The following is a 27,636-nucleotide window of genomic DNA, read 5'->3' as shown; positions in this document are numbered from 1 at the left end:
CGCGGCCGCGCCCCACTCACTCCGTTGGGCGCTGAGGACGAGGCCCACTCAGCGGGGCGCGTTGCATGCTGGGCGTCGTTGTTCTCAACGCTGATTCACCGACGCTGGACAGGCGGGGCTCGCTGTCAGAGCTCTGGAGGCATCTCATCCCCGCGCCACTTCGCGCCCGTTCTCCGCGTGAATTCTCTTGAGATCGCTCCCCCTGACGGCGCGAACGAGTGTCTGATCACACTGCGGCCCCTTACCGGCCTCCGTGTCCTTCCGCAGTTCCTGCAAGTTCCTGCGCAGCCCGCAACGCCTTCAGAGCTGGTTTGAGCCTCAGCGCCCGCCGTAGGCCGCTGCCTGTCAGCTGCCGGCGCCTTTGTGAAGCGGCGGAAGCGGCGCGCGGCGGCCGAGGGGCGGTTGGAGCAGCAGGAGTTCCCGCTGACAGGTGCGCGGGGTCCCGCGGCGGCCGAGCTGCCCCCGGGGCCGCTGCCTCTCCCGGCTCCGCGCCGCTGCCCGAGGGTGCGGACGCTCCTTCTTTCGGCCTCGCCCTGTCGAGTGAGGGGCGCGGCAGCAGGGTGGGACCGGGGGCGGCCCGCGCCGGGGCTCGGCCCTCAATAAGTGGGAGAGGGTACGGGCGGGCCCGGGGTTCGGTGGTGCCGCCTCCTCCCGGGCTGCAGGGTGCGGCAGGGTCGTGTCAGGGCGGGCGTGCGCTGCCCGGCTCCCGCGCCGGTACGGCCCGGGGGGGATCGGGGTGGGGAGCGGGCTCCTGGCGGCAGCTGGTTCGTGCCGCTGTCACCTGCCGGCGGGGTGGCGCTCCCGGCTCGGCCTCAGGAAAGCGGATGGGGGCGGGAATCCGTGCTGTGGTGACGACGCGGCTTCCCAAGCTGTTACAAAGCGGCACGGGAACGCCACTTGAAAATGCCGGCAATAGGGGGGTTTATTTATTTGTGAGCACTTAAATGTTTGCAGACAACATGAAGGAACACATAGGCTTATCCCAATATACATACTACTAAGTATACTGGGGTAGATGTATGAGGCTTGTGTCATTTTGCATTCTTTTCTGTGCTTAGATGTGCTATGCAGACACTTGCAGGTATACTTAATTTTGGATTAGTTAATAGTTATATTACTAATGCTTAGTCAGGTATTTTTGTTATCAAGCTTAGCGTAAAAGTATTTATAGATCCATTGTCTGTGGTAGAACCACTTCTGCACTTTCTTTACTGACTTGGATTTGCTTACAAACAGTAAAATTAAGCTTTTATTCACTCAGTCCATTCACAAAGTTTTTCATATCTGTGTTCTAAATCTTTCTTAAGATCTGAAGGTTTTTTTTTTCACCTCTTGTTTATTGTTGACCTTCTTATCTGTATTTAATTTAGTTAATTAGGTAGCAAAACTTTTTGTAGAATTTTTGTGTACAAAACGTTTTGGGGAAAATTGATAATGCACATATTTTACAGGTTTTTTTGGCCATTGCATTTGTACTTACTTTTCCTTGCAATTTATAGTAATCCTACTAAATCTTTTAATAAATCTGTATTTATGTCTATATTATTTTTAATATATATGTTATTTTAATACAACTTTATATAGAAGGATATATGCTTACATACTGCTATTTAAATTGTTGAAGTGAAAAGTACAGAGTATTGTGTTGGTAGTGTTGTTGCTTTCAGTTTCATAATTGGCTCTGTAGCTGTATAGAATTATATGGCAAGATCGGATGGCCCCATCTTTGAGCCTTAATGTTTCTTTCAAAGCAGTTCCTTCAAACAGTGTCAGAACTACCTTAGGAATGGATGCTGTCACAACATCATAGTTCTGTCTGTTATAAATCAGTCTCTTTAGTATTGAGAATGCATTAAATGAAAGAAATGTGGAAATAGGAATGTGATTTTTTTTTTTTTTTTAATATTTTAAGACTTTTCACAGTTCTGGTTGTAGTAAACTAGTATATTTCCTTTAATGATAGTGTATTTAAAGGAAAGCTGCTATCTTAAAAAGACCAAAACAAAACCCCAAACTAAAAACAGTGGTATGATTTGTGTTGGTCAGTGTTTCAGCCATGTCTGACAAAAGTGAACTGAAGGCAGAGTTGGAGCGCAAGAAGCAACGATTAGCTCAAATCAGAGAGGAGAAGAAAAGAAAGGAGGAAGAAAGAAAGAAAAAAGAGGTAAGAAATAATTTTCTCTTTGAAATTTGACAGTTTGCATATGTAAGTTGCCCAAAATTTAAGGGTACATTTGCTTAGTCATTTGCTACATGTTATTCAGGGAGTGTCTGTTTAGTGGTCGGTTGCTGATGCAAATGTAGCACTTTTGTTTTCTCATAAAAGAAAATACCCACTGTTTTCTTTAGATTTAACCATATGCAAGTTAGATTTTGATTTTAAAAAACCGCCTACACATGCATAAAACTTGGATTTCTAAAGCTACGTGTCTGCATAGGACATCATTAATCAGCTGACTGTGACATATTGCACGAAAGATCTGCTTAACGCATTGTGATGGTGTTATTTAGAGAACTCATTTCTGAAGTGCAGTTCCAAGGATGTCTGTTAGAGTTGTTTGTCAGTATTATTATTGTATAATGTGCTACATTTGTCTGCTCTTTGACTGATCTTTAGCCTGAATTTTAAAATCAGAGCAACACTCAGGATGTATATGTTACTGTGTGTTAAACTTGGTTTGTTAACAGTCTTCTGGATTTCTCTCTGCTAAAGTACACGACGATCAGTGATTTATTAATATGTTTCTCCTAAATGCAGGTTATACCTCATAGATGAAACTTTTCATGGAATGTTTTGGTTTTCTGCAGTGCTTTTTCAAGACTTCTCTGTATTTTGGTGATGATCTTATAGGTGTTCTAAATTAGCATATGACTGAAGACTGGGCAGCTGCCAGCTACATGATTTGGACAAAGAGGGAAATATGTCAGATTATGTTCTGATGATCTTGTAACAATGTATGGCCTGTATCTGAGATTCCACATGTGACACATTAGCTTATCAGTTGATAACTTGCTTTTTTAAAAGGAAATGTGCAGTAGATTAGAAGCATGATGTGCAGTCATGTCAGGAGCAACTAGTCTTTAATAATGGCATAGGGATAGAATAGCTTAGTCTAAATTTCACTGCTTCCATTAAAGACTTATATAACCAATTTCAATTTACAAAAATATTCACTTGCCAATGACTGAGTTGTGAACACCTTTAACTATGAATTGTATTTCTGTAATTAGTCGTTAAATGAGTGTGGAAAGATATGGAGTGTTCTGCATCTTGCACAGCAGAGCTTGCATTATTTCTGAATGATGGGAATAGGGGTGTAATTTTTGCTTGGGTTTTTTGTGTTTGTTTGTTTGTTTGAAATCTAGCAGGTAATAACACAACTTAAAGAAAACTACTTAAATACCGTGTAAATTTGAAGATACTGCTAAGTTTTTTAGGAATATTTTTTTGGTGAAACCTGAGGTCCAAAAGAAAGCTTTCTCATTGAACAGCTTGTTGATGGTTTTGTTTTTAAAAAAGAGCTTAAAATGCACACATAGACAATCATCTGTTTTACATCTTACACATTTTTTCTTAATTGCTACACACTTTAACAGCTGCTCTGTCTAGCCAAGTGTCCTGATGCTTTTTTGACCAGAGGGGTGTCTCTTACTGTCATTCTAACCCTATAGTGTTTTCTTTGACATGGTTATTAACTTTCCAAAATTGGAACAATATGACTGTGTCCTTAAAATACTTTTATACACAGGTACATAATACTTTTTTTTTTTTTTTTTTACCCTCCTGTCTTTCACTTTTACAGTGGTTAGCATTAGTATAAAAGAAGTATTCTTGAACTTATGGTCAGTTATTTTGGTAAATGAGAAGACATTTTTTTAATGTTATGTGTGTCTTTAAAAGACAGTACCAAAGCTACGAGATTTTGTGATTCCTTTCTATTTTTTACTTTAGTAATTCTGATGATCCCTTCTAAAAAGTCAAATATCTAACCTATATGATACTAGGTGTCAGTAGCTTAAAGGAATATATGAGATCTCAAACTAAATGAAACAGTTTTTAATACCTGTTAAATGCTATAACTTAATTATTGGATTATTTTTAGACTGATCAGAAGAAAGAAGTTCTTCCTGTGCAAGAAGAATCTGATCTTGAAAAGAAGAGAAGAGAAGCTGAAGCATTACTTCAGAGCATGGGGCTGACACCTGAGTCACCTGTTGGTAGGGATGTTAATATTCATTTGAGATAAATGTTTGGAGTTGGTTTGTTTGTGATGGTCTGTTTTTTTTATTTGGTTGGGGTTTTTTGTTTGGCTTTTTCATTTTGGTTTTTTTGGGGGTGGATCTTTTGGGGGGTTTTGTGGTGATAGTGGGTTTTTTGTTTTTGTTAGGATTGTAGTATTTATATAACTAGCATGAAAATTCTCTGGCTACTATTTTTGGGGGTATACATGTCTGGTTTTGTACTGTTTCGTCCTGCATGATCTCTGTTAAAAATGCCAAGTGATGTGCTTCACTACACATTACTAGTTCTATCTTGTAAAATATATGTTTTACACTTAGTGAATTATTTGGAGTCTTTTACTTAAAATATACAAATATCATGCATTTGCTGTTCTTTTTTTTTTTTTCTATTTTCCCTGCTCATTATTCTTCTTTATTTTTTTCTTTCTCTTTTTCGTAATGCCAAATTTTAGTTCTGATGATTTTGTACAGAGTTGGCTTGTTTCCTTTCTGCATCTTTTACACCCTAATGGTGGATAGCTTGAGATTAGATTCCGTCATAGAAAAAGTGTATTAAAAATGCTTAAAGGAATTACTGTCCTGTTAACTGCCAGAGGGAGGCAGCTCTCTTATGGAAGTGTGCTTTTGATATCTACCATACTTCTTATATAAGAAGCCAGAAGTTAGTGAACAAAGTAACTTTCAAGAAGATATTATAGTTGAACCCTCTGTTGGTGGAATTTTGCTCAGTCTTTTTATGAGACTGTTGGCCTTTAGGTTTTGACTGCACTAACAGGAAGACTTTCTTGAAAATGGTGTGTCCCACACGAGGGCACTGTAGCATCAGACCTAAGCTGCTGGATTCTTTTGTCCATGCCTACTGCTAGATAGAGCTGACTGACTTTTGTACATGGTAACAAGATATGTTTCTAATGTCACCTCTTTGATTAAGAAAGGGTGACATTAAGGTGTCATAATTTCTGATAACGTACAACAATAATATAGGAATATTAAGGCCTATGGGCATTTCTATTAGTGGAAATTATTCAGTAGATGGCGATGAGTTGAAGAATATATATTTATATATTCATATTTATATAAGTATACCCATATTTATATAAGTAGAAAGTCTAAGTGTGTGTATGAGTTTATGAAGTATAACTCTAGACTTTTACCTAAGTCTCTCCTGTAGGAGGGATGAATTTTTCATAAATTGAAGTATTCACTGTGGTTTTGTAAATTTAGGGTAGAATTTTTGTCAACCAGAGTCATGTGTCTGATTTGGGATGGGATGGAAGCATTCTTCACAATTCACAATACACTTGTGATTTCAGGAAATTCTTTAGAAATGGTGCAGACCTAAATTCAGAATTCTCTCTTGCCTGACCCCTGATGGAGTAGATACCAATTTACATATATAACTTGTGTTCAGTTGATTAAAGGTTCTTTTAAGGGTTGCTAAGGAGTGAATACGTTCTGTCAATGTTTTGCATATTGCTGAAACTTGACGCATATAAGGACCTTCAATACGCACCTTGATTCTTAAGCATAAACTTAAGTTTCATTAAATGAGTTTCACTATTTAAAAAGAAAAGTTGAAAGAAATATCAAAATAGCTTTGTGTTCGCATCAGATTGCATGATAATATTCACTGTTATGAATCAGTTCCAAAAACATGTTGCTTTTGAAATGGTAATTGCAATCTTCATCTAAAATGGACTGACTTTTAAGAAAAAGTTTCATTATAACCATACTAGACTGTTTGTCAAATAAAAATAAGGAAAACATGAAAATCACCCAAAACCCAACACTAAAATCTGTTGTAGTGCACAGGATTTATGTTGATTCGATTCAAACTAGAATATGCTGTATGACAAAGCCACTTTTTTTTTGGTGCATGCTTCAGTGATTATATATTTTGAAACAAGACCACCAGATATATAAATTCAAAGTCTAATTTTTAAGAAAAACTGATGTCAAAGCTATATTAACAGCTATCTTCCTTTTATGTTTAAGCAACATGATTTAGTGGAAGTTACCCTTTGAAAATTGATGCCATCATTTGTCAGAAGTTCAGTTTAAAAATATTTTTTCAATTCATTTTCTCTCAAATGTCTTTCCCTCCATGCCTTTTTGTATGCTCCAGATGCATAAATGCCAAACAATTGCATGAAAGTCCAGCATGAATTGTTAACATTGTCTTTTCCCCTCTCTTTCTATTGTTCATTTTCATCCATGTATTTTTTTTGTTTTCCATCACTTTTTTTTAATACTTCATGTTAAATTAATTTGAAAACATCCTAAGCTGTGCAACCTCTGCGAGTAGTAACAGCGGATACCTGTCTGTTTCACTATTTAGTCCCTCCTCCTACCTCTCCGTCTTCCAAATCTGTGAGTACGCCAAGTGAGGCTGGAAGCCAGGACTCTGGTGATGGCGCTGTTGGATCTAGGTATGTCATATTCCTTTGCTTAATACGCACATTCTGAATAATTAAGCTTTAGAAGAAATCAAGGTTAATTACTGGATTATAACATAATAGTATGAGGCTACGGTGTTACTGAATCTGTGAACAGTGACTGTTTTATACAGGAGTACTTTACTTTAAAATTTGAAATGCAACTACTCTTCCTAATTTGAAATTTCCGACATTAACATGGAGCTGTTTAAACTTGAAAGTTTACAGTAAAATGAGTGTGAATGTCTTGTGGTAATGTTCTTGTAAGCATGATTGTCTCAGAACAATGGAAAACTGGCAAAGTCCAACTTCCGGGCTCTTCTCAGCTTTTTCTAAAGGAGGGTGTATATAGATAGTTGGCTATTTCCTTTTTTCCTCTATTCTATCTAGTTTAGTTGGTCTAATAAAATATACTGTCTACAAACTTCACCTTTCTTCTGGTTTTGGGTGGTTTTTTTTCCTCTCCTTACTCAGAACAGTATTTCTCATTATTTCATTTTACAGCCATCCCTTTAGTACAACTATGTTCTCTATACTGTACTGTGCTCTCTGATGGTATGTTTCTCGGACATAGTAACATAATGTTGTATGCATCCATTTTCTTATGAAGCCTTGAGAAAACTCGTATCCTAAGCCTCTATAGCTTCACACATTTAAAACTAATTCTTTCTTGATGATTTCCCAGATATGAAAGCATAAAAAGATTGTGGTCTTGAAGGTGTGGAGGTATGAATGTATAGCTAAAGTGAAGGCTGCATAGAGTCACATTTAGAGTCTTGTTGCTTATTCTCTGCCCAGCAGATAACATTCTTCCCCTTCCCCAGAGAACAGCTGTCTGTGTCCTGGTCTATTAGCACAAGTTTATACAATGTTCCTAATGTACACATACCCATGAACCTGAAAGTTAATGGGAAAAGCTGGACTGTGTGATAACCCTTAGCATTATACCTGGCATTTCACAGGTGACTTTCGTATCAATAGGAGATGTGTTAGAAAGCCCAAGTTGTTCCACTATGCTTGATAATCTTAAAACAAACCCTTTCATATTAGTGTATTATTTCAGTTCCAATTTATTTTGGTTTGTTGCCATTTGTTCTCTAGTCATGCTGCAACTATACTTTACAAAGATGATCTCCTGTCTTAGTTGAGTCTTTTCTATGATGCTGAACCTTGCCTGTGACTTGACTTTAGTAATCAGTAGAGCAGTGTTCAGACCGTGTTCCTGCTGTTACTTCCATCTGTTTTGCTTTATTTTAATCAGTAAGGATGTTTGGTTCCCTGTTTGATACTGTTCTCTCTTTTCCTCAGTTAAGAGTACAAACTCAAGACTGGAAATTAATACAGTTGCTTACTTTTAGGTTAGATGGATACCTCATCAAATTAGTTCAAATGCAGAAAATACTTTTTAGAGGTATAGGAAGCATTAGGAATATGCCTGGATACAGAGAAGTTGTGGAAGAATAGAAGTATGTGGAAGAATCGGAACTTCAGTTCACTGAAGCTTTAGATAAAGTCATTTAACTTAAGGCATAACACATATCTGGAAAGCAACAGGAACAGTATTTTACATTATTTTGATACACATTTAATAGGTGAATTTTATCTCAGAATGTTATCTTTATTTTAAAATAATATATATATGAGATTTAACTGCATATCCTGTACTGTTTGTTGACTTGAACTATTTTAAAAGGCAGACTGTCCCTGGTACCACTAAGCAACTGTTCAAAGTCAAAAGAATGCTTCGAAAGCAGGAAAGTAACCTCAGGAAGGGCTAGATCTTAAGCAGGCACAAAAATTGGAGACTTAAATTTTTAGCCCTTTCCCCAAGTTCCTCTCAAGTGGGATTGAAAAAGTTGAGAAAATGTTTGACAAGTATTGTGGTAATGCAGCATTTGGATCTGTACATAAGTCATCCTTTGCAGAGCAACATGAACATTGGGGGTGGTGATTTGGTTTTGCTTTTTTTAAAAAAAAAAAAATGCATGACTGAACAACACATGAACAATCTTCAGCTTGAAGTCTCAGGCACCAAATTAAACTCCAAGCTTAAATCTATTTGGTCAAGAAAAATAGAAGAGAATAAGTATACTGAAAGTGGTTAACTTTATGGTAAAATGATGTGTCTTCTGATGCACAAAAGATAGGGAACGCAACAGCAGTTATGTAGAGAGATATGCTGAATATGAAGACTGTGGATTTGTAGTTCTTAAACTATAATTCATTATTATTCTAATGTCTACTTGGTACAAGAACAAGTGCATGACACACCCATATTTAGGTGTTATGGCATTGTCTGTACATTTTTGAGGTCAACTTTACCTTTAGGAATTCTGCACCTAGTTTATAAGAACATTACCATGTATGGGATGGAAATGGAAAATTACCTTTTACTGACTTACCATAGTAAAATATGACATAGTTTTTAATTTTTCAATTTATTACAAAACATGATTTAAAAAAAATATATAATAACATCTAAGAACTTCAGCAAAACCATGCGTGTTCATCTTTTAACCTCTCATAAAAGCTTGTTTTAAAATTCTGCCTAAATCTGATAGCAGACAGTAGGCTAAAGGACAATTCATGGAGAGGGGATGAAGGCTAAAAATGAAGGGAAAGGGAAGATTTATTTCCCCCTTCATATTTCTTCTGATACAAAAGTGACTTGAAATGGATTTATTCTGTTCATTATTCCACATGACTTTGAAATGTGTTATTAATATAAAGCCCACTCTTTCTAAGAGATTTACATATCTTAAATGGAGTTGGCTCCAAATCAGATGACACTTATAAGCCCAAGGCAGTGCTTAACCCATAATTACTGCAATGTCACATCTTAGAAACTCTAGCAGTTCTCTATCCCAGTGGAAATGTGGTTTTGCCACTCTACCAAAAGGCTTATGTGTTGACTCATTTCCTTTACCAATATGACAGTTTCCTCCACATATTTACTGCTCTGGGCAAGATTGCATTACGTTAACAAATCTGTCTTCATATGACATGAACAAATCCAAACAGATTTTAAAAGGGATCTGAAGTTTTTAATGGTTCTTGTCAGTATTTAAAATATTTTTATTTGCCTCTCATGAAGGCTACATTTGTTTGCAGATCTTTAACTTTCAATCTTTAAAGTAACTTAATTCTTTCTAATAGCTCTGAATTCTGTGTTTTGCTTTTTTAACTTTTGTATTTACTGCATGTATTATTGCACTGAATGTTTGCTGAATTTCCCTTACCTGATGTTACATTACTTTGTTTCTTGTGAACAATGAAATAACTATAAGCTTACTGTAACTCTAGCATTTCGTAGTGTGTATTTGCTTCACTAATCTCTGGCCTTTTTTGCTAATGCTGCATGATTGTTCAACCTGGGGTGTCAGGACGCTGCATTGGGATACTGATCCATCAGTTCTTCAGCTCCACTCTGATTCCGATCTGGGGTATTGCATAGATTTCTTATATTCCCTGTTTTGTGTACGTATGGATAATAAGTATATGAGCTTATTATTTCTTTAAGACTTCAAGTTATTATTAGGAGACTGTTCTGTGAGTAACAGAAATTCACTGTCTCTAGACTTGGTGCAGTTTGCTTGCAGTGGAAAAATTTTATATTACTTAATATATATAAGATGCTAATTTCTAATAGCAAAACTTATTCATGTTGTTCCTTGAGCTGTTGGCAAAATGTAAATTTAAGAGTCATTTCTTTAAAATAAAAAGCTTAGAATAACTGTATTTAAAACCAGAGTGACTCCCATCTTTTCTTATGAATATGTTTATAAAAGCTGTAGCTCGTTATAAGTATTTACTAAAACCCATATTGTGCTATAAGAGTTCTGATTCTGCCCACCAAAACCTTTCAAAAGGGATTACTCTTTCTTTTGCTTTTATCTCAGGAAAGGGGTGGATAAAAAACTAAATTTGATACAGGTAAATTGTTGTTGGATCATTGCAGTATTACTACAATACATACTGAAATTAGCTTTTATAGGAAGTTACAATGTTTTGTGGTCTTTGGAAGTACATTATGCATTGTAGTTTGATACTGGGTATATCTGCATTTATGGGATCCTCCATAAGCTAAAATTAGAACGCTCAGAGATTTTTCAGTATCATATTCTGGAGTAATGTATTGTGGATAAATCACTTGTTAGTGTGTGAGTTTCAGATTAGACTTCCAATTCTGCATTCTAAATAGTATCTTAGAGGTAGGCAAAAAAGGGCAGCAAAGTTAAAAGGACTAGAAAATGCTTTTTCCTTCAGAATCACTAAGCTGGTTTTTAAGCTTTAAATTCCTAGAACCATTGCTGTACAAACATGACTCGTGCGAGCAGATCTGTTCCACTGAAAACAGGGATGTCATATATATAACAGTACCCAAGTAAACCACACAGAACAAAACTTTCAAATTGTATCCTATAATTCATATATATATTTGCACATCTTTTTGTTGCAGATGTATAAATAGCTGCTGACTTTAAACAGTAATGATAATATTCTATTAGTCATAATCATGTGACTTGTTCACAGTTAAGTTTCTACTGGGTTTGACTAAGCAGTGCTGTGACATGATGGCTTGGCTATTATTCTAGGCAAAATGTGATGTAATTCATAAAGTTAAATATTTTTTCTGATTTCTCTATTAATTTTATTTAGACGTGGACCTGTTAAACTTGGAATGGCGAAAATTACTCAAGTTGACTTTCCTCCTCGAGAAATTGTTACATATACAAAGGAGACACAAACACCTGTTATGACCCAGCCAAAGGAAGGTGAATGGTTAACCTGTTACAACTGAAGTTATTTTTCTTTTCTCTTAATATAATAATGATAACTGACTGAATTAGAACCAGCACTTGTGATCTTGAAACTTAATAAGGTAGAATGAAGGTTGATCTGTGAGATAATTGATACAAATTCTATTCTTAAATTCATATAGGTCTTGCTTAAGAGTGTTACTGTCATTTTGCATCTTGAAGCATTGAATTTAGCTGCAAATGAAAATACTAATCTTGACCTAGTTTGTAGGTAGTTCCATAATGAAATATCTTTAGTTGTTTAATATGTGTAAAGGGTAATACAAGCGATGCAAAATTATTGTTGCTCCAGTCTACATCAATGTGCTGCTCTTGTCTGGAGTGTGTCTTGAAGTCATTTAGTCAAGTTTAACTAGATGCATGTGACACTGTGAATAAGTGTGCGGGGGAGGAGGAGAGAAAAGAAAGTAAATGCAACAATAGTTCCTGTTTAGAAGTTTCTTCCCTTATCTCTGGGTATCCAGTGTAAGAGATCAATGTGTCTTCAGAACACAAACCAGATCTTTCAAACTTCATTATTCAGTGAACCAGAATAATGCTTTTCTCTAATTGCATTTCTTTTCCATTCTTCATTTTTATCTGTATCCCTGGCACAGATACACGATTAGCGTTTTCCTGCTTTCATTTCTCCCATGCCCCTACCTTTTCCCTTCTCGAATCCCTCAGGTTTTTTTTCTTCCCTTGTGTCAAATTAATGGAACTTGAAGACTTAGTTCATAGTTTGTGCTTGAAGAGTTTTACTTCTGCTGCCTGCTGTCAGTGGAAAATGCCTGGGGTTGTATGATCTTAGTTTCACACCCAGTAGATAGGGTGTAGTTGAGGTTTAATGTAGTGGAGTTGGAAAGATGGGTCATCTGTATTTCTGCATTTACCAGAAAGCTCTCTCAATGCAGATGATGTCTCCTGATCCATTCCACCCTAAAAATAACACTGTTTTCTTGAGGGCCATCATCATTATTTTATATATGTGTACTTCACAGAAGTCACTTACGGTTGCTTTTTCATCATTTCATTGTCGAGGATCTTTTTGAGGTCTGTCTTAGGATTGCGTAAATACATTCATAATTGAGCTCTACATTCAGAATTTATGATGACATCCAAAATAGGACAGAAGTTTAAAAAAAATAAATCTTGCTGCCTCCAAAAAAAGGGAGTCACTAGGTGAGAGACTTTTATTATGGGAAGAAAGCTTTGAAGCCTTTAAAACAATTGACAGAAGCAATATGCTGGATTTTTAGAGTGCAATTACATAAATTAGAATTAGAATGGATCTCATTGATTCTTATTTCTTCTCACAATCTCAGTTCCCGTGTTTTTAATTTATTTATTTTAGCGGTTATACTGTAAACTAAAGATAATCTTACAAAGTACACTTGAAAGTTGAGCTTGCAACTGAATTTACACATACAAGTAATCTTCAGTAGCTCCCTTGTACAGCAACAAGTTGCATGTCAGGTTAGATTCAGTGATCACATTTCCTTATAAAATGAAGTGAACTGGACCTTTCTTAGTTATCGTATTGAGATTTTTACAGTGCTATTGGAGCTGTGCTTTTGAACAAAGGAAAATAGAGGCAATTTTATTAGATATGCTGTGCAGTCCTTCTGCAGGTTTAGGTCCACTTGTGCTGTAGGTTGAATTGTGCTAACACTGTATGGGTGGGGGAAACAAAAAAAACCCACAATCCACCATACACCAGAAAACTAAAAAGCAATCCTCTTTGGTCTACTTCTGTGTGCCACAATGGTTATGTAGTTATATTGTAAGCTGAATTAGGAAATATTTAAACTACAACCAATCTGTCTGGTGGGACAGGTAGGAAGTAGGAGTAAACTTGTTTAAATCAGTTCCTAATTGTCATGGAAATATTTGTGGCAACACAAACAAAATGATAGTTACACACTGGAGATTTCATGTCCTCAACTTAAAGTTGGCCTTTGGAGATGCCTGGTTTTGATTCTGTGTAAAGAAACAGTTACAAAAGAGTACCTTTCACCTGAACGGTTCTGGATTTAAAATGTGAATGTCACTTATCTCAGAAGTTGATAAAAAAAGACTCCATTTGGTAGTTGAGAAATACAAAACAGGAAAACTCTGTAGTTAGAGAAGGAAAGTAGACTAAGTTTATATGTTCATGCTTCTGTATAGTGCAGATGTTGCACCATCCTAGACAATATTCAAATGTTAAGTGACCCCCCTCCACTGTCTTGCAGATAAGAGGCTTCTCTGTTTTGAGCCAGTGAGTCTCCATTTGTAATGAAAGAAGGATCAGTTTGCATGGAGCCCTAGATGCTAGAGCTAGGAGGTAGCCTCAGTGCTTGTGGCACTATAGCCTCTTTATGCTAAGACAAAAAGTATAGCTGCTGGAATTACGACTTTTCCACGTTTCTTCACCCCCACCACTTTGAATTGTTGTCTCCAAAGTAATAGATAGCCTTGTCTTTCTCTTATGCAACGCCCAGCTCTTAATTTTGAAATGTGACAGCTTCCTGAGGCAGTGGAGGCTAACAGTGTGCTAACAGTTCTCATAACTTCCATTATTTTATTGCAGTACTGGTATGTGCATTTATTATGACCTCAAAGTATTTGAGAAACTGCCTTTCTTAGGAAGATTGATTCTTTTTATAATATTGTAAAACAATAAAATCAAGATATCTCCTTGAAGGCAGTTTCACTCTGTGATTAGAGATGGAGTCATCTTCAGAGCATGAAGTATTTTGCCACAGAAGTCATTCACTGTATTCTGAACAGTATGGATTATTAAATTTTCCCATTAATTTAAGTTAGTAAACATGTTTCACAGTTCCTATAGGAAGATGCCCACATCCAAAGTAGACTTAGAAGGTAAATCTGCAATACTTGTTTTATGGGCTTTTTGTATGATGGGTGCAACGCACAGCTGCTCTTTCCTCAAGGTCCCATTTATACAAGTGAGTGAATAAGGATATAAAAGAGAAACACAGGAAAAAAAGGTGTCAGAGTGGTGGTCTTGGTGCTCTCAAACTTCTTGCTTTGATGAAAATATTGACATGTGTATGTCTTTAGTACTTTTTTTTTTTTCCCCCCCACATTCCCCACCCCCCCCCCCGAATTTTCCATAGTCATAGTCTTCTAACTTCTTTATTATGTAAAAGAAATGAAATCAGGAAATGGTTCCTTTTTCTGAGGAATATATCAGAGAAAATATGCCTTTTTTTTTTTTTCCCCTTGTTCTCTTGGCATGTCCTGTTGCTGGTTTTTGGGGGCGGGTTTATCCTTCTGTGATACAGTAATGATGGCCATATTTTTTTTTGTTTGAGACCAAACAAATTTATTTTGGCTTGGTAAGTGGTGTGCCATACTCAATGCTGTTCTTCCTTATTTCATAACTAATAAGCCTAAGCATCTACATCTCTACACCAGTACTACACTTCAGTAACTTCTGTCACAATCACAACATGAACATCCTGTGTTCAGGCTGCTCCATTCCCCAGCGTCCTTATTCTGCTGTCCCCTTCCCTACTCTCTGAGTCCATTTCTCACTAACCATGATGCTGTGTATAACACTGCCTGTTTCCCTCATTGTCCAATTCTGGTGACATGCTTTTTAGTTGGTGTGGTCAAGTGGTTATTAGGACTGTTATTTAGCTTCTATTTGGCATGCTGCATCAGGAAGCAGATTTTCAGATCTCTCTGAAAATGCACTTGAAATTGTGTTCCCTTCATACACTCATTTCTTTCTAGCAGGCAGTAGAACCAGTTTCAGCAACAGAGATGCAATTTAGATGTGAACTCTGGTATATGTCTTAATGTTCTGCAGGCTCCATGTTGGCCACCGCACAGAGCACTGTAATCATTGGTGCTCAGTTTTTTTTCTTATCTGTATTTCTTGCTACACTGCACTGTTTTATAATATCTCTTACTTTGTGATTTGCTAACTCATTCTTCAAATTTGCGTGGAATGAAGTTAGTCATCAGTACACCCAATAAATATGTTTTATGAGTCCTCAAAGTAGTTAATCCACAGAAAGATAGGCATATAGCGGAATATGATTCTGCTCAGCTGTCACAGTTACAGCTTTGCTGGGGCTAACGGAATACTTGTTATTTAGTGCTGCTGTACAGTATCGTGCATGTGCAATCACAACTAACTGCAGACAGTGTTATTGTATTAGCTCTGCTCTTTGAATTATTGTCTGGTAAAATCTCAAAGACACAGAATGAAAATATTAAGCATTTTTGCCCTTTTAAATCTGACCTAAGCAAAATAATAACAATTTGGTGTATAGGATTGGCTTCTTGGATGCCGTTACAGTGAATGAAGCATTTCTGCATTTTAATATTTGAAAAAGAAATAATGGACCCTTATATATTCATGTGTCATCCTGTACGTGTCTTAAATGTACAGTGAAATATAGATGGGAAAACTTGATATGAAGACATTCAGCTTAACAAAAGCCACCCATTTCACAGATGATTTAACTTTGATTAACCTACTCTGCAGCAACAGATTACTCAGACAACTGGAACTTCACTCAATAGTGTTATTGCAGAGTGCAGCCTAATTTACAGCACTGCTTTTCTTCCTGTCTTGCCAAAATACATCACAATTTCAGTGTTAACTCAAAATAAAAATTCAGTGGTTCATTAAACCTGTTTTTAGCATTCATTAACGAGAAATTTGTCACTATTAAAGTAGTGCTATTTTTGTGCAATCTTTACTGCTCAGTTTGTAAACTTAGATCCCCTGTTCTCCTTTCAGAAATAACATGGAGTTAATCCCTTAGCATACTATAATTAATATTCATCAATATGTTGATGTGACAGAGTCCCATTTCTTGTCTTCGTGGCCCTATGACTTTTCTAAGTCTTAGCAGGCTATTTTGAAATGCAAAATTGTGTTTGGTATACTGACAATTGAAGTGGCATAGAATGCCAGTAGGTATAGTCAATAGTGAATAAGGAGGATGAAATTAGACAGTGCCTTTAAGGTTTCAAAATTTTTGTAGCTGACTTGAAATAAATGCAGTACCCCACTGTATCATGGGTTCTTCACTTACTAGATGTGGAACTTTTTTAGAAATAGGAAGTCCAGTCTTTCAGTTTTTGCTGGGTAATATATAATTGTTATGCCAATTCCTTGCCAATACCAGCACCTGGCTTGTTATTAAACGAATTCAAGATAAGGGAGAGGCAGGAGAAGTAACTAAACCAAAAAATTCTTATCTCTTTTGTTGTTCAACAGCTTCATGCTGCCTTTTTTGATTGTAAACTTCTGTGAGAAAGCATCCTAGTTTCAGATAAGAAAGCATCCTAGTTTTGGATAATGAGGTTAAGAACTTGCATATGTGGGAGGTTTTTTGTTTTGTGGTGGTGCTGGTGGTAGGTTTTATTTTTCTTTTTTTCTCCAGATCCCTTAATGAGAAAGTTTGCATATGACTTTTCTTTAGAGAGAAGATTTTAGATTTATGTAGTTACAGATAAATCACAGTGAGATGACATGTTCAATTTCAAGTCTGATATTTTGAGAATATTAAAATAAGTGCTGTATCCTGCATTTAAATGCAGTAATATCAGCTAGCTGTATGCAATGAAAGTACTATGAAGGAATTTAGATCTCTGTATAATATATGCCATTTATGTTTCAAACATTAAAAGGCAGGAGCAATCAACTATATGATCTTTTGAATAAAATATGTAGATTAGAAGGTCACTTAGCACTAAGGGGTTGACCATCTGCATTTGACAAGAATCTGACTCCTGTCACTGAAAATGGTACTTAGAATCAGTGTAGTATGACTAATGGGGGGGTTGGGCTGAAATTTTTAATTTGGAACTTTCAGAGCTGGAATAATGTATGTGGGGTGACCCAAAACCAAATTTCAAAATTTGAAGGCATCATTTAAATCTGCAAAATTGATTGGCAGGGCAAACAAGAGGGAGATGTTTGTCCAAGTGGCTCTAATGTGAATATTTTGTCCCGTATGTGGTGTTCTCAAAATCATATGTGTTAACTCCCATTACATTTTTTAATTAATTGGTGTTCACACCTATAGTGGTTTGACATTCAGAATTCCATTCTCTAGAATTGCTACAAGTTATACAGTTTTCAGGTTACTGGTGCGCTGTACGAGCGAATCCATCTAAAAAGGAGCAGTGTCTCTCTGTTTCTCTGTGTGATTATTTTGCCCAAAAAAGCTTTCATTTTTTTTAAGTAGCACAAAAGCTGTAATTGGCATGCTTTGTAAGGAAGTGTCAATGTGCAAGAGAGTGGAGATCACTAAGAATTCTTTTACGCGTTCTTTCCCCTTTGCACCACCGCCTCCTCAGCAGGGTCACTGAGATCACTAGCTTTTCTTGAAATGGCCATTTTCACTGGCAGGTGCATTATACCCTGTATTTTCAGATTGTTTTTCCATTCTGAATGTTTGGCAGGTTGATTGCTCTGGCTGCATTGACAGAGAAAGGGCTGACAAATGCGGTTGGGCTGGCTGAAAAGACAGTGATTACTGTTTTCCTTTGTGGCTGATTGAGGCCCTTGAAAGGAAAGATTTTAACCTTCACCATTTGGTTCAAAAGTATGAGCATATATTGAAATCATTCATGCCATTTATCCTAGTTCTGTAAACTTGTCAGAACGTAAAAATCGCTCAATTTCAAGTAATGTACGATTGGCATACGTCATTATCATTTTGATTAAGTTGGAGTTTGTATTATTGCGTGCATTATATAGTGTCATTTAAAGCTTTCTTTCCTGCAGGTACAGTTATATTTTTATTGCCTATACTATGGAGTTAGAAAGATTCAGACCTCTTTAAACCTATCACTATGTGTGTGGTTTGGCAGCTGGTATGGCCTACAAGCTGTATTTTGTTTGCAGGGTAAAGGCTTGTCTGCAGACCTCCTGGAGTGCTGGTAATTGCACAGGCTTGCCATTGGAGAAAGACATGATTGGAAGCAGTCAGGCAGAAAAATGTTGTGCCATCCCATTGCCACCTCGCAGCAGAGAGACAATCCCAGCAGTGCCATCTGGTTGCTGCTATCTAGTCAGCTGGCCGGGCTGCTGGGACCGTGGCTTGGCAGCTGGTTCCCATCCCTTGACCACCTTTTTTTTTTCTTCCTCCTTTTTGTGTGCGTGGATGTGGCTGCTTTTTTTTTTTTTTCGTTAGATAACTTTGCACTTGGGTCAGGGAGATGGCTGCAACAAACAAGCCTGGTTCCTGTTGAATACTGTCTCATTACTCATGATGAGGCATGCAGCAGACGACTCCTGCTGCCGTTCCCCTATAAACAGATGACATAGCTGTTTAACCAATAAAAATAGTCTTTTCAGAAGCTTATTCTAGAAAGTGGCTGAAGAAAAGCCAGGAAATGCATATTCCGCAAAACTAAGTAATTTAAAGTTATTTTCTGGTTTACAGTATTCAAAGAATAAAATGTAGAAATGTAGAAAGTGCTGTAAACCATGTCAGTGTTCCTGAACATTAACATTTTATGTTATTCATTGCAATTAGGGAAAACACATTTTACTGTAAAGTTCTCATTGCCAAACATGATACAGATAATGAGACTTGCATTTAGAATGACAGAAAAAATGTAATCTCTCTGCTATTATCTTTAGCAAAATTTGCCTCTCAGAATAGCAACCTGAAAGCTAATGTAAGCCATCTTCATGCCATGTGAAGACCCATTAGACTCTGATGGTTTCAGATCACAAGTAAGCAGCTGCTCTGTAGACTATTTTAGACATTTGATTTTTCTTTATGCTGCAGCATTAATGTGTCAGTATGTTACACAGAACATGCATCCACCACATGGTTTTGTGCGGAATCATAAATGCTTGTAAGAGAGATTTCCACTTTGGATTCTTCGCAATTTCTTATGTGTCTTATTTCAGTTTACACAACTACATAATTTAGTGCAACTAAAATCCAGGTGTAGACAGTGTTCCAATGATCTATTGGTTTGAGATGATGTTATCCTGGGGACTGCATTTTACAAATACAACCATTTTAAGCTAAATGATACCATTTTAAATCAGCTTATTTGTGATTCATATTGAATGTTACTGTTCCTCTTTAAAAACATTGACAGACTCACCATAATGTTTCTCCTTAGATGAGGAAGATGAAGATGATGTGGTTGCACCAAAACCGTTAGTTGAACCTGAGGAAGAAAAAACGTTAAAAAAAGAGGAGGAGGAAGAAGGTACAGTTCACTTCAAGGCATTCTGAATGTGCGGTAAAGAAAGGCATCGATAAATTTTAAATTTCTTTCCATTAACTTGAAATTATTTTGATTTACATTTTAACAATCAGCTAGCAAAATATAAAATGTAAAAATGTATTTAAAATCTATGGATGTTAGGAAATTTTCAGCATCATGATAAATACTCTTTTTCTTTCTTGGAAAGAACTGATGAAAGTGTGCAGTCCAGAGAATGTACATATAATTCTTTTCCAGCTGCCCCTCATGAACTTACGGAAGAGGAAAAACAACAAATTTTGCATTCTGAAGAATTTTTAAGTTTCTTTGACCACTCCACAAGGATTGTCGAAAGAGCCCTTTCTGAGCAAATCAACATTTTCTTTGACTACAGTGGAAGAGACTTAGAAGACAAGGAAGGGTAACGTGAATGTTGAATACTTTACTGTGAATGTGCAATATTGGTAATTGAAAAAGTGATCCAAGGTTAATATCTTCTAATTGCCTTAATAGAGAGATTCAAGCAGGAGCAAAGCTCTCCTTGAACAGGCAGTTTTTTGATGAACGTTGGTCAAAGCATCGTGTCGTCAGTTGTTTGGACTGGTCATCTCAGGTACAAAACAGTGCTTACATGAAGCGGTTATCTTTGTAAATTCTTCTAGTTCTATGAACTTGACTCTTCTATAAGTACAATTGATACAGGCTCTATTTCTAAATGTGTTCCTTACATGTTCCATAGTTTGCAAAAACCAGAGCTGTTAATCTTTTGTGAAAAATAGCGAAAGGTTTGTATTATGAAGAAAGTCTTCGGCCTATTTGTTTCTGTTTTATGGACTACTTTGTAAGAGGTTAACTGTTAGCTTCACTAAAAAAAACTCACTTAAAAATACTGGTTTTTACATTTAAAAGCAAGTTTTGAAGAACAAGACACTAATGTGTATGTTAATGCTGTTTTATGAGCAAAATTTGAAACAATTACAGTTTTAACTGACAATTTCTCATTTATATATAATGTGAAGTGGCTTTTGTTTTGGGGTGTTTTTTTAAACCCTGTTTTGGCAAAAGAAAACAAAGATTCTAGGATTATCTGGGCCATTAACTAGTCATCTTGCTTACTTTGAGTCTCTCTCACTTATTTCCCAGTACCCAGAATTGCTTGTAGCCTCTTACAACAACAATGAGGATGCACCTCATGAGCCCGATGGGGTGGCCCTTGTATGGAATATGAAGTACAAGAAAACTACCCCAGAGTATGTCTTTCACTGCCAGGTATGATTCTGTCTCGCGATGGTAAAGGTTTTCTGTTGATGAACTTGGACATGTACTTTCCTTAGCTTGCAACATAATTATTTCATTGGGCTGGCATTCACTTTAACCCCATGTATTTGCAAACAGATGTTGATAGCTAGAGATTTCTGTTTAGAAACATTATTCTGTTTCAGAATTTCTAACGTAATTCAGAATGAAGTCTTGCTTGAGAACTGGTTTTTGTATTTTAATTTATTTAAAAACCAAAAAAGCCTTCTTGTGTAATGGTTGAACGACAAAGAAGGTTTGTGTGTAAGGGAGTTAGTGGGATTGTATACTACTAGATCTTAGTTTACTGAATAAAATGAAGATGGCCTAAGGAGATGGAGCAAGGATGAAAACTGGAAACATATGTGTCAAGAAAAAGGCAGATGGAGGTTTAAGAATAGTTTTCTGAAAGATAAAAACATGCAAATCTCTTCCATTATGCCAAGCCTGGGATAGCCACTTTCTTTTCAAAATGCCATAATTCTGAAAAATTACATAGTTGAATCAAAATTTAATCTTGAGTTGTCAGATTACTGTCAAATCCCAGATTGCAAAAGTAACTATTGTATCAAAATGGATCTGTACATTCTCTAACAAAATGACTGCAGAATGTGGCAAAACATTATTAAAATATTGTGCATTCATGGGCCTTCCCTTGCTAACAGACTATGTATATATATGAAAGAAAATAACTTCATTTTATAAATACAAATAGAAGCTGAAAGACTAGGGGTTCACAAAGGGTTTGTGAATCCTTAAGTAACTAGACAGTGAAATAGTGTATTGAATAAATCCAGGCAAACAACTTACTCCGATAATTGGTCCCATTTTTTTAGTTCTAGACATAGCATCGTTGAATGATCATTTCTGTGTATTTTATTGTTTGTTTGTTTTTCTTCCTTTCAGTCAGCAGTGATGTCAGCTACATTTGCAAAATTTCATCCCAATCTGGTGGTTGGTGGCACGTACTCAGGCCAAATCGTACTCTGGGATAATCGCAGCAATAAGAGAACCCCAGTGCAGAGAACTCCACTTTCGGCTGCTGCTCACACGGTAGGGGGTGAAATGTCTTCAAGGGCTGTTCCCTGTTGAGATGTATTTAACCTCTAGGAAACTCTGTCCAGTGTGCTTGATTGATAATGCTTAAATGTTTATGTCCATATTTTTCCAATGCTGTCACTGAAGAATCAAGCTATTCATAAAAATCAAAGTGTCAGAAAAACAAGTATCAGTTCTGTAGGGGAGTATTCTTTGTACATACTGTGATCAATTTGTTATGCTTTGTTAAATGGTGGAGTTGTATATTTTACTGTATATTAATTACACCAGAATTGGTTGTTACTTGGAAATTCCTTTTTCTGATAGTATTTTACATTTCTTAGCACCCAGTGTACTGTGTGAATGTTGTTGGGACCCAGAATGCTCATAATTTGATTAGTATCTCAACTGATGGGAAAATATGCTCTTGGAGTCTGGACATGCTTTCCCAACCCCAGGTAAGGTAACTTTGGATATATATGTATAGTATCTATTCCAGATGAATATTTTGTAAAAACTTAATGAATCTAAAAAGTATTAATGAACATTTTCCCAACACACAGAATTATACTTAAGGTAGCTTGATACATATTTGATAAAATATTTCCCCGCTCATGGAATCAAGTATTGTCTGTTGGTCCTTTTGTGTATTTTTGTTGCACTTGTGTTAGTGGTAAACACGATTTTAACAAAAATAATTTTCTTATTCCTGCCCAATTCTGTGGAAGTAACATACAAAAAAACCTCGCTACTATTGAGATATATAAATTACTTTGTAGATGTTAGTGGTTTTGGTTGGTTGGTTTTAAAGTAAGTTGCTGTTATTTTCATTACAGGATAGCATGGAGCTGGTTCACAAACAGTCCAAGGCTGTGGCTGTTACTTGCATGTCCTTCCCTATTGGAGATGTCAACAACTTTGTTGTTGGCAGCGAAGAAGGCTCAGTGTACACTGCATGCCGTCATGGCAGGTGAATACACACTTTCATTATTCAAAGGAAATAAAAATAGTGAAAGGATAAGTCCCTGCATCCTTTACACTCCTAAAATTATATATAACGCACGTCTACTCCTTTGTCTTGAAGAGTTCGAAATAGCTGTATATAAATTCCATTGCACATTTTTTCCCGAGTAAGATCTTCATTAAAAACGGAAGAAGTTGGAATATTGAATTGGTTCTCTGCTGCCTTGTGTGCCTAGGAGTTGTTTGTGTTGATGAAGGCAGTGTAGATAATTGCAGTTTTATTCATTTGAATTGTAGCAGAACATTCCAAACTTTGTATCGGTTCTGTAGATAATTGTACAGTAACATCACGCACAAATCTTAAATTGGCCAGCCTTTCTCCTGCTGTTCAATCTATTTTGAAATTGTCTGACTGTATCTTATCAATTGCTTTCTTAAATATAATTGAGTGTCCAGGTTTCATCTCAAATACACATCACCCTTGCTGCACAGCTTTTTGGTTCCAAAATACCCAAAATTGTATCACTTTTGTGTAACATCTTTCCCATCTGTTCTCCCCCTTCTTTTCCATTGCTTCTGATAGGAGGCTATTAGGGATATACTGTTACTGGTTTGTGTCTGTACCCTGTGTCCCTAAGGTACTTGCAACTTCTCTTAAGTCAGTGGGAGTTTCATGCTCATTCCTGAGGCCCGGATTTTGTTCTTTGTATGAATGGAAGTTTTAGCTATTGCTTGGAGAACAGTGTAGTTAGATGTGGGGACTGGTACCTGCTGAATTAGTCTCTTCTTGCTGTGGTATATTGTGGCACTTAAGGTTAGCAGAAAATACATGTTGAAGTTATGGTCCATATTCAAGCCTGGTCTTCTGTGATCTGTTGTGATGAAGCCTTTTGCAGAAGGGTAATGTCCATACAAAAGAGCAAAAATCTTCTTGTGGCTATATTTAAATTGCATTTCAGTGCTGTCTGTCTGTAGATGTATGGTTTCCAGATAAATTAACCTTGGTTGTATATTCTAAAACAGCAAAGCTGGAATCAGTGAGATGTTTGAAGGACACCAGGGACCAATCACAGGTATCAACTGCCATGCAGCAGTTGGACCTGTAGACTTCTCACATCTTTTTGTCACCTCTTCTTTTGACTGGACAGTAAAGCTTTGGACAACTAAGGTAACTTAAATAGATAGTTCAGTGGTTTTCTTCGTAGTCCTTGACACAAGGTGGTGCTATAATGTAAGCTACCTCAACTTGAGTCAACTGAAGTCAAATGTGTGCGCTCTCCAGGTTCCTAGCAGCAGTCCTGCAACGAGGAGATAGCTGATGAACAAAACTATAGTTAACAACATAAAGCTTTGCTTTCAGACTGTACATCATTTGTGTACTTCTGATCCATTCTGTTCATCCTTTTGCCCTCTGTTATCAACAACGATTACAATATAAATCATATTGTAAAATAAGTTACGTCACATTATGCATAAGGCAAATGTTTTGCTACAATTTTGTGGAGGACTAAGAGCACCAAAACTGATGTCAGGTGAACTCCATGAGGCTCGCAATTAAATATCTGTCATTCCCATTGCCAGAGTTACCTCTTTTGCTGTTTGTTTGATGTCCTGAGGAATGCAAAGCAGATGAAGCAGAGTTAGAATCTCCCAGTAACAGCCTGAAGTGCTGTCAATGAATTATCATTGGCTTGATTTACAAGATTCTTAATGCATTAAATTTACAATCTCTTACAGTATTGGCTTGCTACTGATTGTTTTATAGCAGCAGCCAGCAAAAAGGTTGCATGCTTTGCAAAGCATCCCTTTAATAATGGCATTAATTTTTTGCTGGTTTTGCTGAGGCATTTTTTAAAGTAAGTCAAAATGTGAATCACTTTTTGATTATTGCTGATAATGCTGTTGAGAAGGTCTGTATTTTGCTTTACCCCTTAGCTTTTTTTGAAGTGCAGAGTTTAGGTATTACATTGTTGTGTTTGCTTTTTTCAGAATAACAAACCTCTCTACTCCTTTGAAGACAACTCAGATTATGTTTACGATGTGATGTGGTCTCCAACTCACCCTGCCCTGTTTGCCTGTGTGGATGGGATGGGCAGGCTTGACCTGTGGAATCTCAATAATGATACTGAGGTGAGGCAGTCGGCTTAATAGTCACATGTAGCTGCAAAAATGTTTGTACACTTCAAAAAATTGTCAGGGGTTTACCATAGTGGTTTAGTTTGGGTGTTGTTGTTGTTGTTTTTAAACATTCTGTAGTTCCAGTAGTTTCTGCATAGTATATATCATTCTTTTATTATGGGGTTTTAACTGAAATGACTCCTTATAACAAATAACAGTGGTAATTAAATTGTTTTACCTGTAACAAGAATGCAAAACATCTTTTGGTGTAACACTGATCCATGTTGTGATAGCGATTATGGACGTCCCCCAATATGGTCTTGGCAGCCTGTAACTTAACAGCGTGAACAAAACTGTTACCCACACACCACCATTGCTCCTATTGCCATATTTCTATTGCCGTAGTAATACTGCAGTGAAATTGTAATTTGTTTCTAAACTTAGATAATTTGGGGTTTTCTGGTGTGAGTTATAAATTTAATTATATTATAAATCTTTTCAAGGACATACTGGAGGTAGGTGAGAGGACAAAACAGACAAATATTTAGTACTTAAATTTCATCTTTTTAAAACTGCATGTAGAAGAGCATGCAGTTCTGTAGGAGCATGTGCCAGCCCATGGCTTCAAATTGGAATTACCTGGTTCTCACTTTTGGACAGGATTTGACCTGCCAAAGTAGCTGATTTCATCCCTGGCCTCTGTTGTAATCTTCCGTGAGATCCCAGGGCCCCCCTCCTTGCTGTCTGGCTGAACGCACATCTGTGCCTCCTGTCTCATGACCAGAGTGCAGATGGGCAAAGTACAAACATCCTCTATCAAAGGCACAAGAGACAGAAGATGTGTTGGTTTGGTCATGTCACTGGTGACAATTTAAGGCATACTCTGCCACAGGTGAAGTGTTGGGCGCTTCTTAGGGAGTAGGTGTGTTCTGTAATCTATAGCTTACGGAATCCTCCTGCATTTTTCACATTGTGTTTTAAATGGATACAGGTGCCAACAGCAAGCATTACTGTGGAGGGCAACCCTGCTCTGAACCGTGTGAGATGGACGCACTCTGGGAGAGAGATTGCTGTCGGTGATTCGGAGGGACAAATAGTTATCTATGACGTGGGAGAGGTATGTATACCGTGTATTGTGCAAAGTATGTTACAAAACACTCAAGTTTCTCTAACTTTTATTTAGCAACTTGCTTTTAACTTTCTTCCCCTGTGATGAGAGGAATAAGGTTTAATTTGTATATTCAAATTAATGTTTCCTTTTGTGTCTGTTTTAGGTATTCTAGCATAACTTTTTAGTATGCTATTTGGCAGCCAATGAAAAAGTAAAAACATTACTGTAAAACTGATGAAATAAGATGAAAGAATCAATGGTTTTCTTTGTAGATATTTTATCTTCTTTGCAACTGTGGTACATATGAATTCTGACCATAGCTTGAGAAGTACCAGCCAAAAATTGAGCAGTGAAGCAGTCTAGACTTTGTTCCTGTAGGGAAGCCGCTGCTATTGCAAGCGTGCATACTGCAGTAGTACTTAACTGACTGGATGAGGATGTGGCATTAGTATTCCCCTTTGGAGAGAGTCTCTCAGATGGAGATGTACAATGCAGCTTGTAACAGGATCATTACATACTTAAATACAGGCTTCTCAAATTCTGCTTCTTTTATTAGTCAGAGCTTTTGGTATTCAGACTATTTTCGTTAAATAAATTTTACATTAAATAAAGGTAAGCTTTTTTACTGGAACCTCTTGTGAACATTACTTGAGCACTCACTCAAAATGAGCTCGTTTTTTGTTTATCAGTAGGTTTAAATAACGTTCTCTGTGTCAACAGCAAATTGCTGTTCCTCGCAGTGATGAGTGGACTCGATTTGGTCGAACACTGGCAGAGATAAACGCTAACAGAGCTGATGCCGAAGAGGAAGCTGCAACCCGCATACCCGCGTAGATCTGTAGAAACAGGCAGCAGCATTGACTTTCAGATGATTTGATGCAAATCTTAAACGTGTAAGCATGTCTCAGTTCAAATAATAGCTTAAGGACAGAATATATGCATTCAGCTATGGACTTTGAAAATGTATTAAGATCACTGAAAAATCAGATCTTGCATTGTCACTTTTTATATATATATTACAAGCACATTCTTGGATTTGTGTAACTTTTAATACAGTTAACTTTGACTTTGCAAGGAACTTCTTTTGCTGAAACACTAACCTGGTGTAAATTTGCTGTTGGGCTTCTGAAATTTCCATTTTGTAACGGTATCTACTTCTGAAAACTAAAAGTTCTGTTTCTAAACTAACCTTTCTATATTACACTGACTAACCTTCATTAGGTAGTAAATCTCTGAAGCATTCTTTAATTTGAACTCTTTAAATTACCCACAGATATGCATGCGTATGTTCTAAGTAAGTTTCATTGTTTATACATAGATAAGCCCCAGGCTCTTGTAGTAAGTAATATATGTGAATAAGAATTTGTCTGTAGCTACGAACTTCTTCGATAATTAGACCTGAATTAATTAAATACATATTGAAAACCAA

At 36.8% G+C, this 27,636-nt stretch overlaps 1 protein-coding gene across 1 annotated transcript; it reads left to right on the top strand.

Annotated features, from left to right (window-relative positions):
* The first annotated feature begins 227 nt into the window (after positions 1 to 227).
* Positions 228 to 27,636, top strand: DYNC1I2 (dynein cytoplasmic 1 intermediate chain 2). The gene is made up of 16 exons (XM_065637300.1): positions 228 to 430; positions 2,047 to 2,164; positions 4,104 to 4,218; positions 6,581 to 6,671; positions 11,337 to 11,452; positions 19,595 to 19,684; positions 19,940 to 20,102; positions 20,195 to 20,294; positions 20,825 to 20,950; positions 21,884 to 22,030; positions 22,360 to 22,473; positions 22,852 to 22,985; positions 24,002 to 24,146; positions 24,968 to 25,108; positions 26,088 to 26,213; positions 26,928 to 27,636. The coding sequence occupies exons 2-16, from the start codon at positions 2,057 to 2,059 to the stop codon at positions 27,039 to 27,041; spliced, it is 1,830 nt and encodes a 609-aa protein (XP_065493372.1). The 5' UTR covers positions 228 to 430; positions 2,047 to 2,056; the 3' UTR covers positions 27,042 to 27,636.

Source organism: Caloenas nicobarica, chromosome 6, assembly GCF_036013445.1.
Source record: "Caloenas nicobarica isolate bCalNic1 chromosome 6, bCalNic1.hap1, whole genome shotgun sequence".
In the NCBI taxonomy this organism is placed as follows: Eukaryota; Metazoa; Chordata; class Aves; order Columbiformes; family Columbidae; genus Caloenas; species Caloenas nicobarica.
The sequence above is the reverse complement of the archived record's forward strand: the minus strand, read 5'-3'. Positions and strand labels throughout refer to the sequence as shown.

Excerpts from the sequence above, each read along its gene's own strand:
- DYNC1I2 (XM_065637300.1), top strand. The coding sequence starts at position 2,057 with ATGTCTGACAAAAGTGAACTGAAGGCAGAGTTGGAGCGCAAGAAGCAA. Across the intron at positions 6,672-11,336 it reads GATGGCGCTGTTGGATCTAG|ACGTGGACCTGTTAAACTTG; the intron begins GTATGTCATATT and ends AATTTTATTTAG. Across the intron at positions 26,214-26,927 it reads TTATCTATGACGTGGGAGAG|CAAATTGCTGTTCCTCGCAG; the intron begins GTATGTATACCG and ends CTGTGTCAACAG.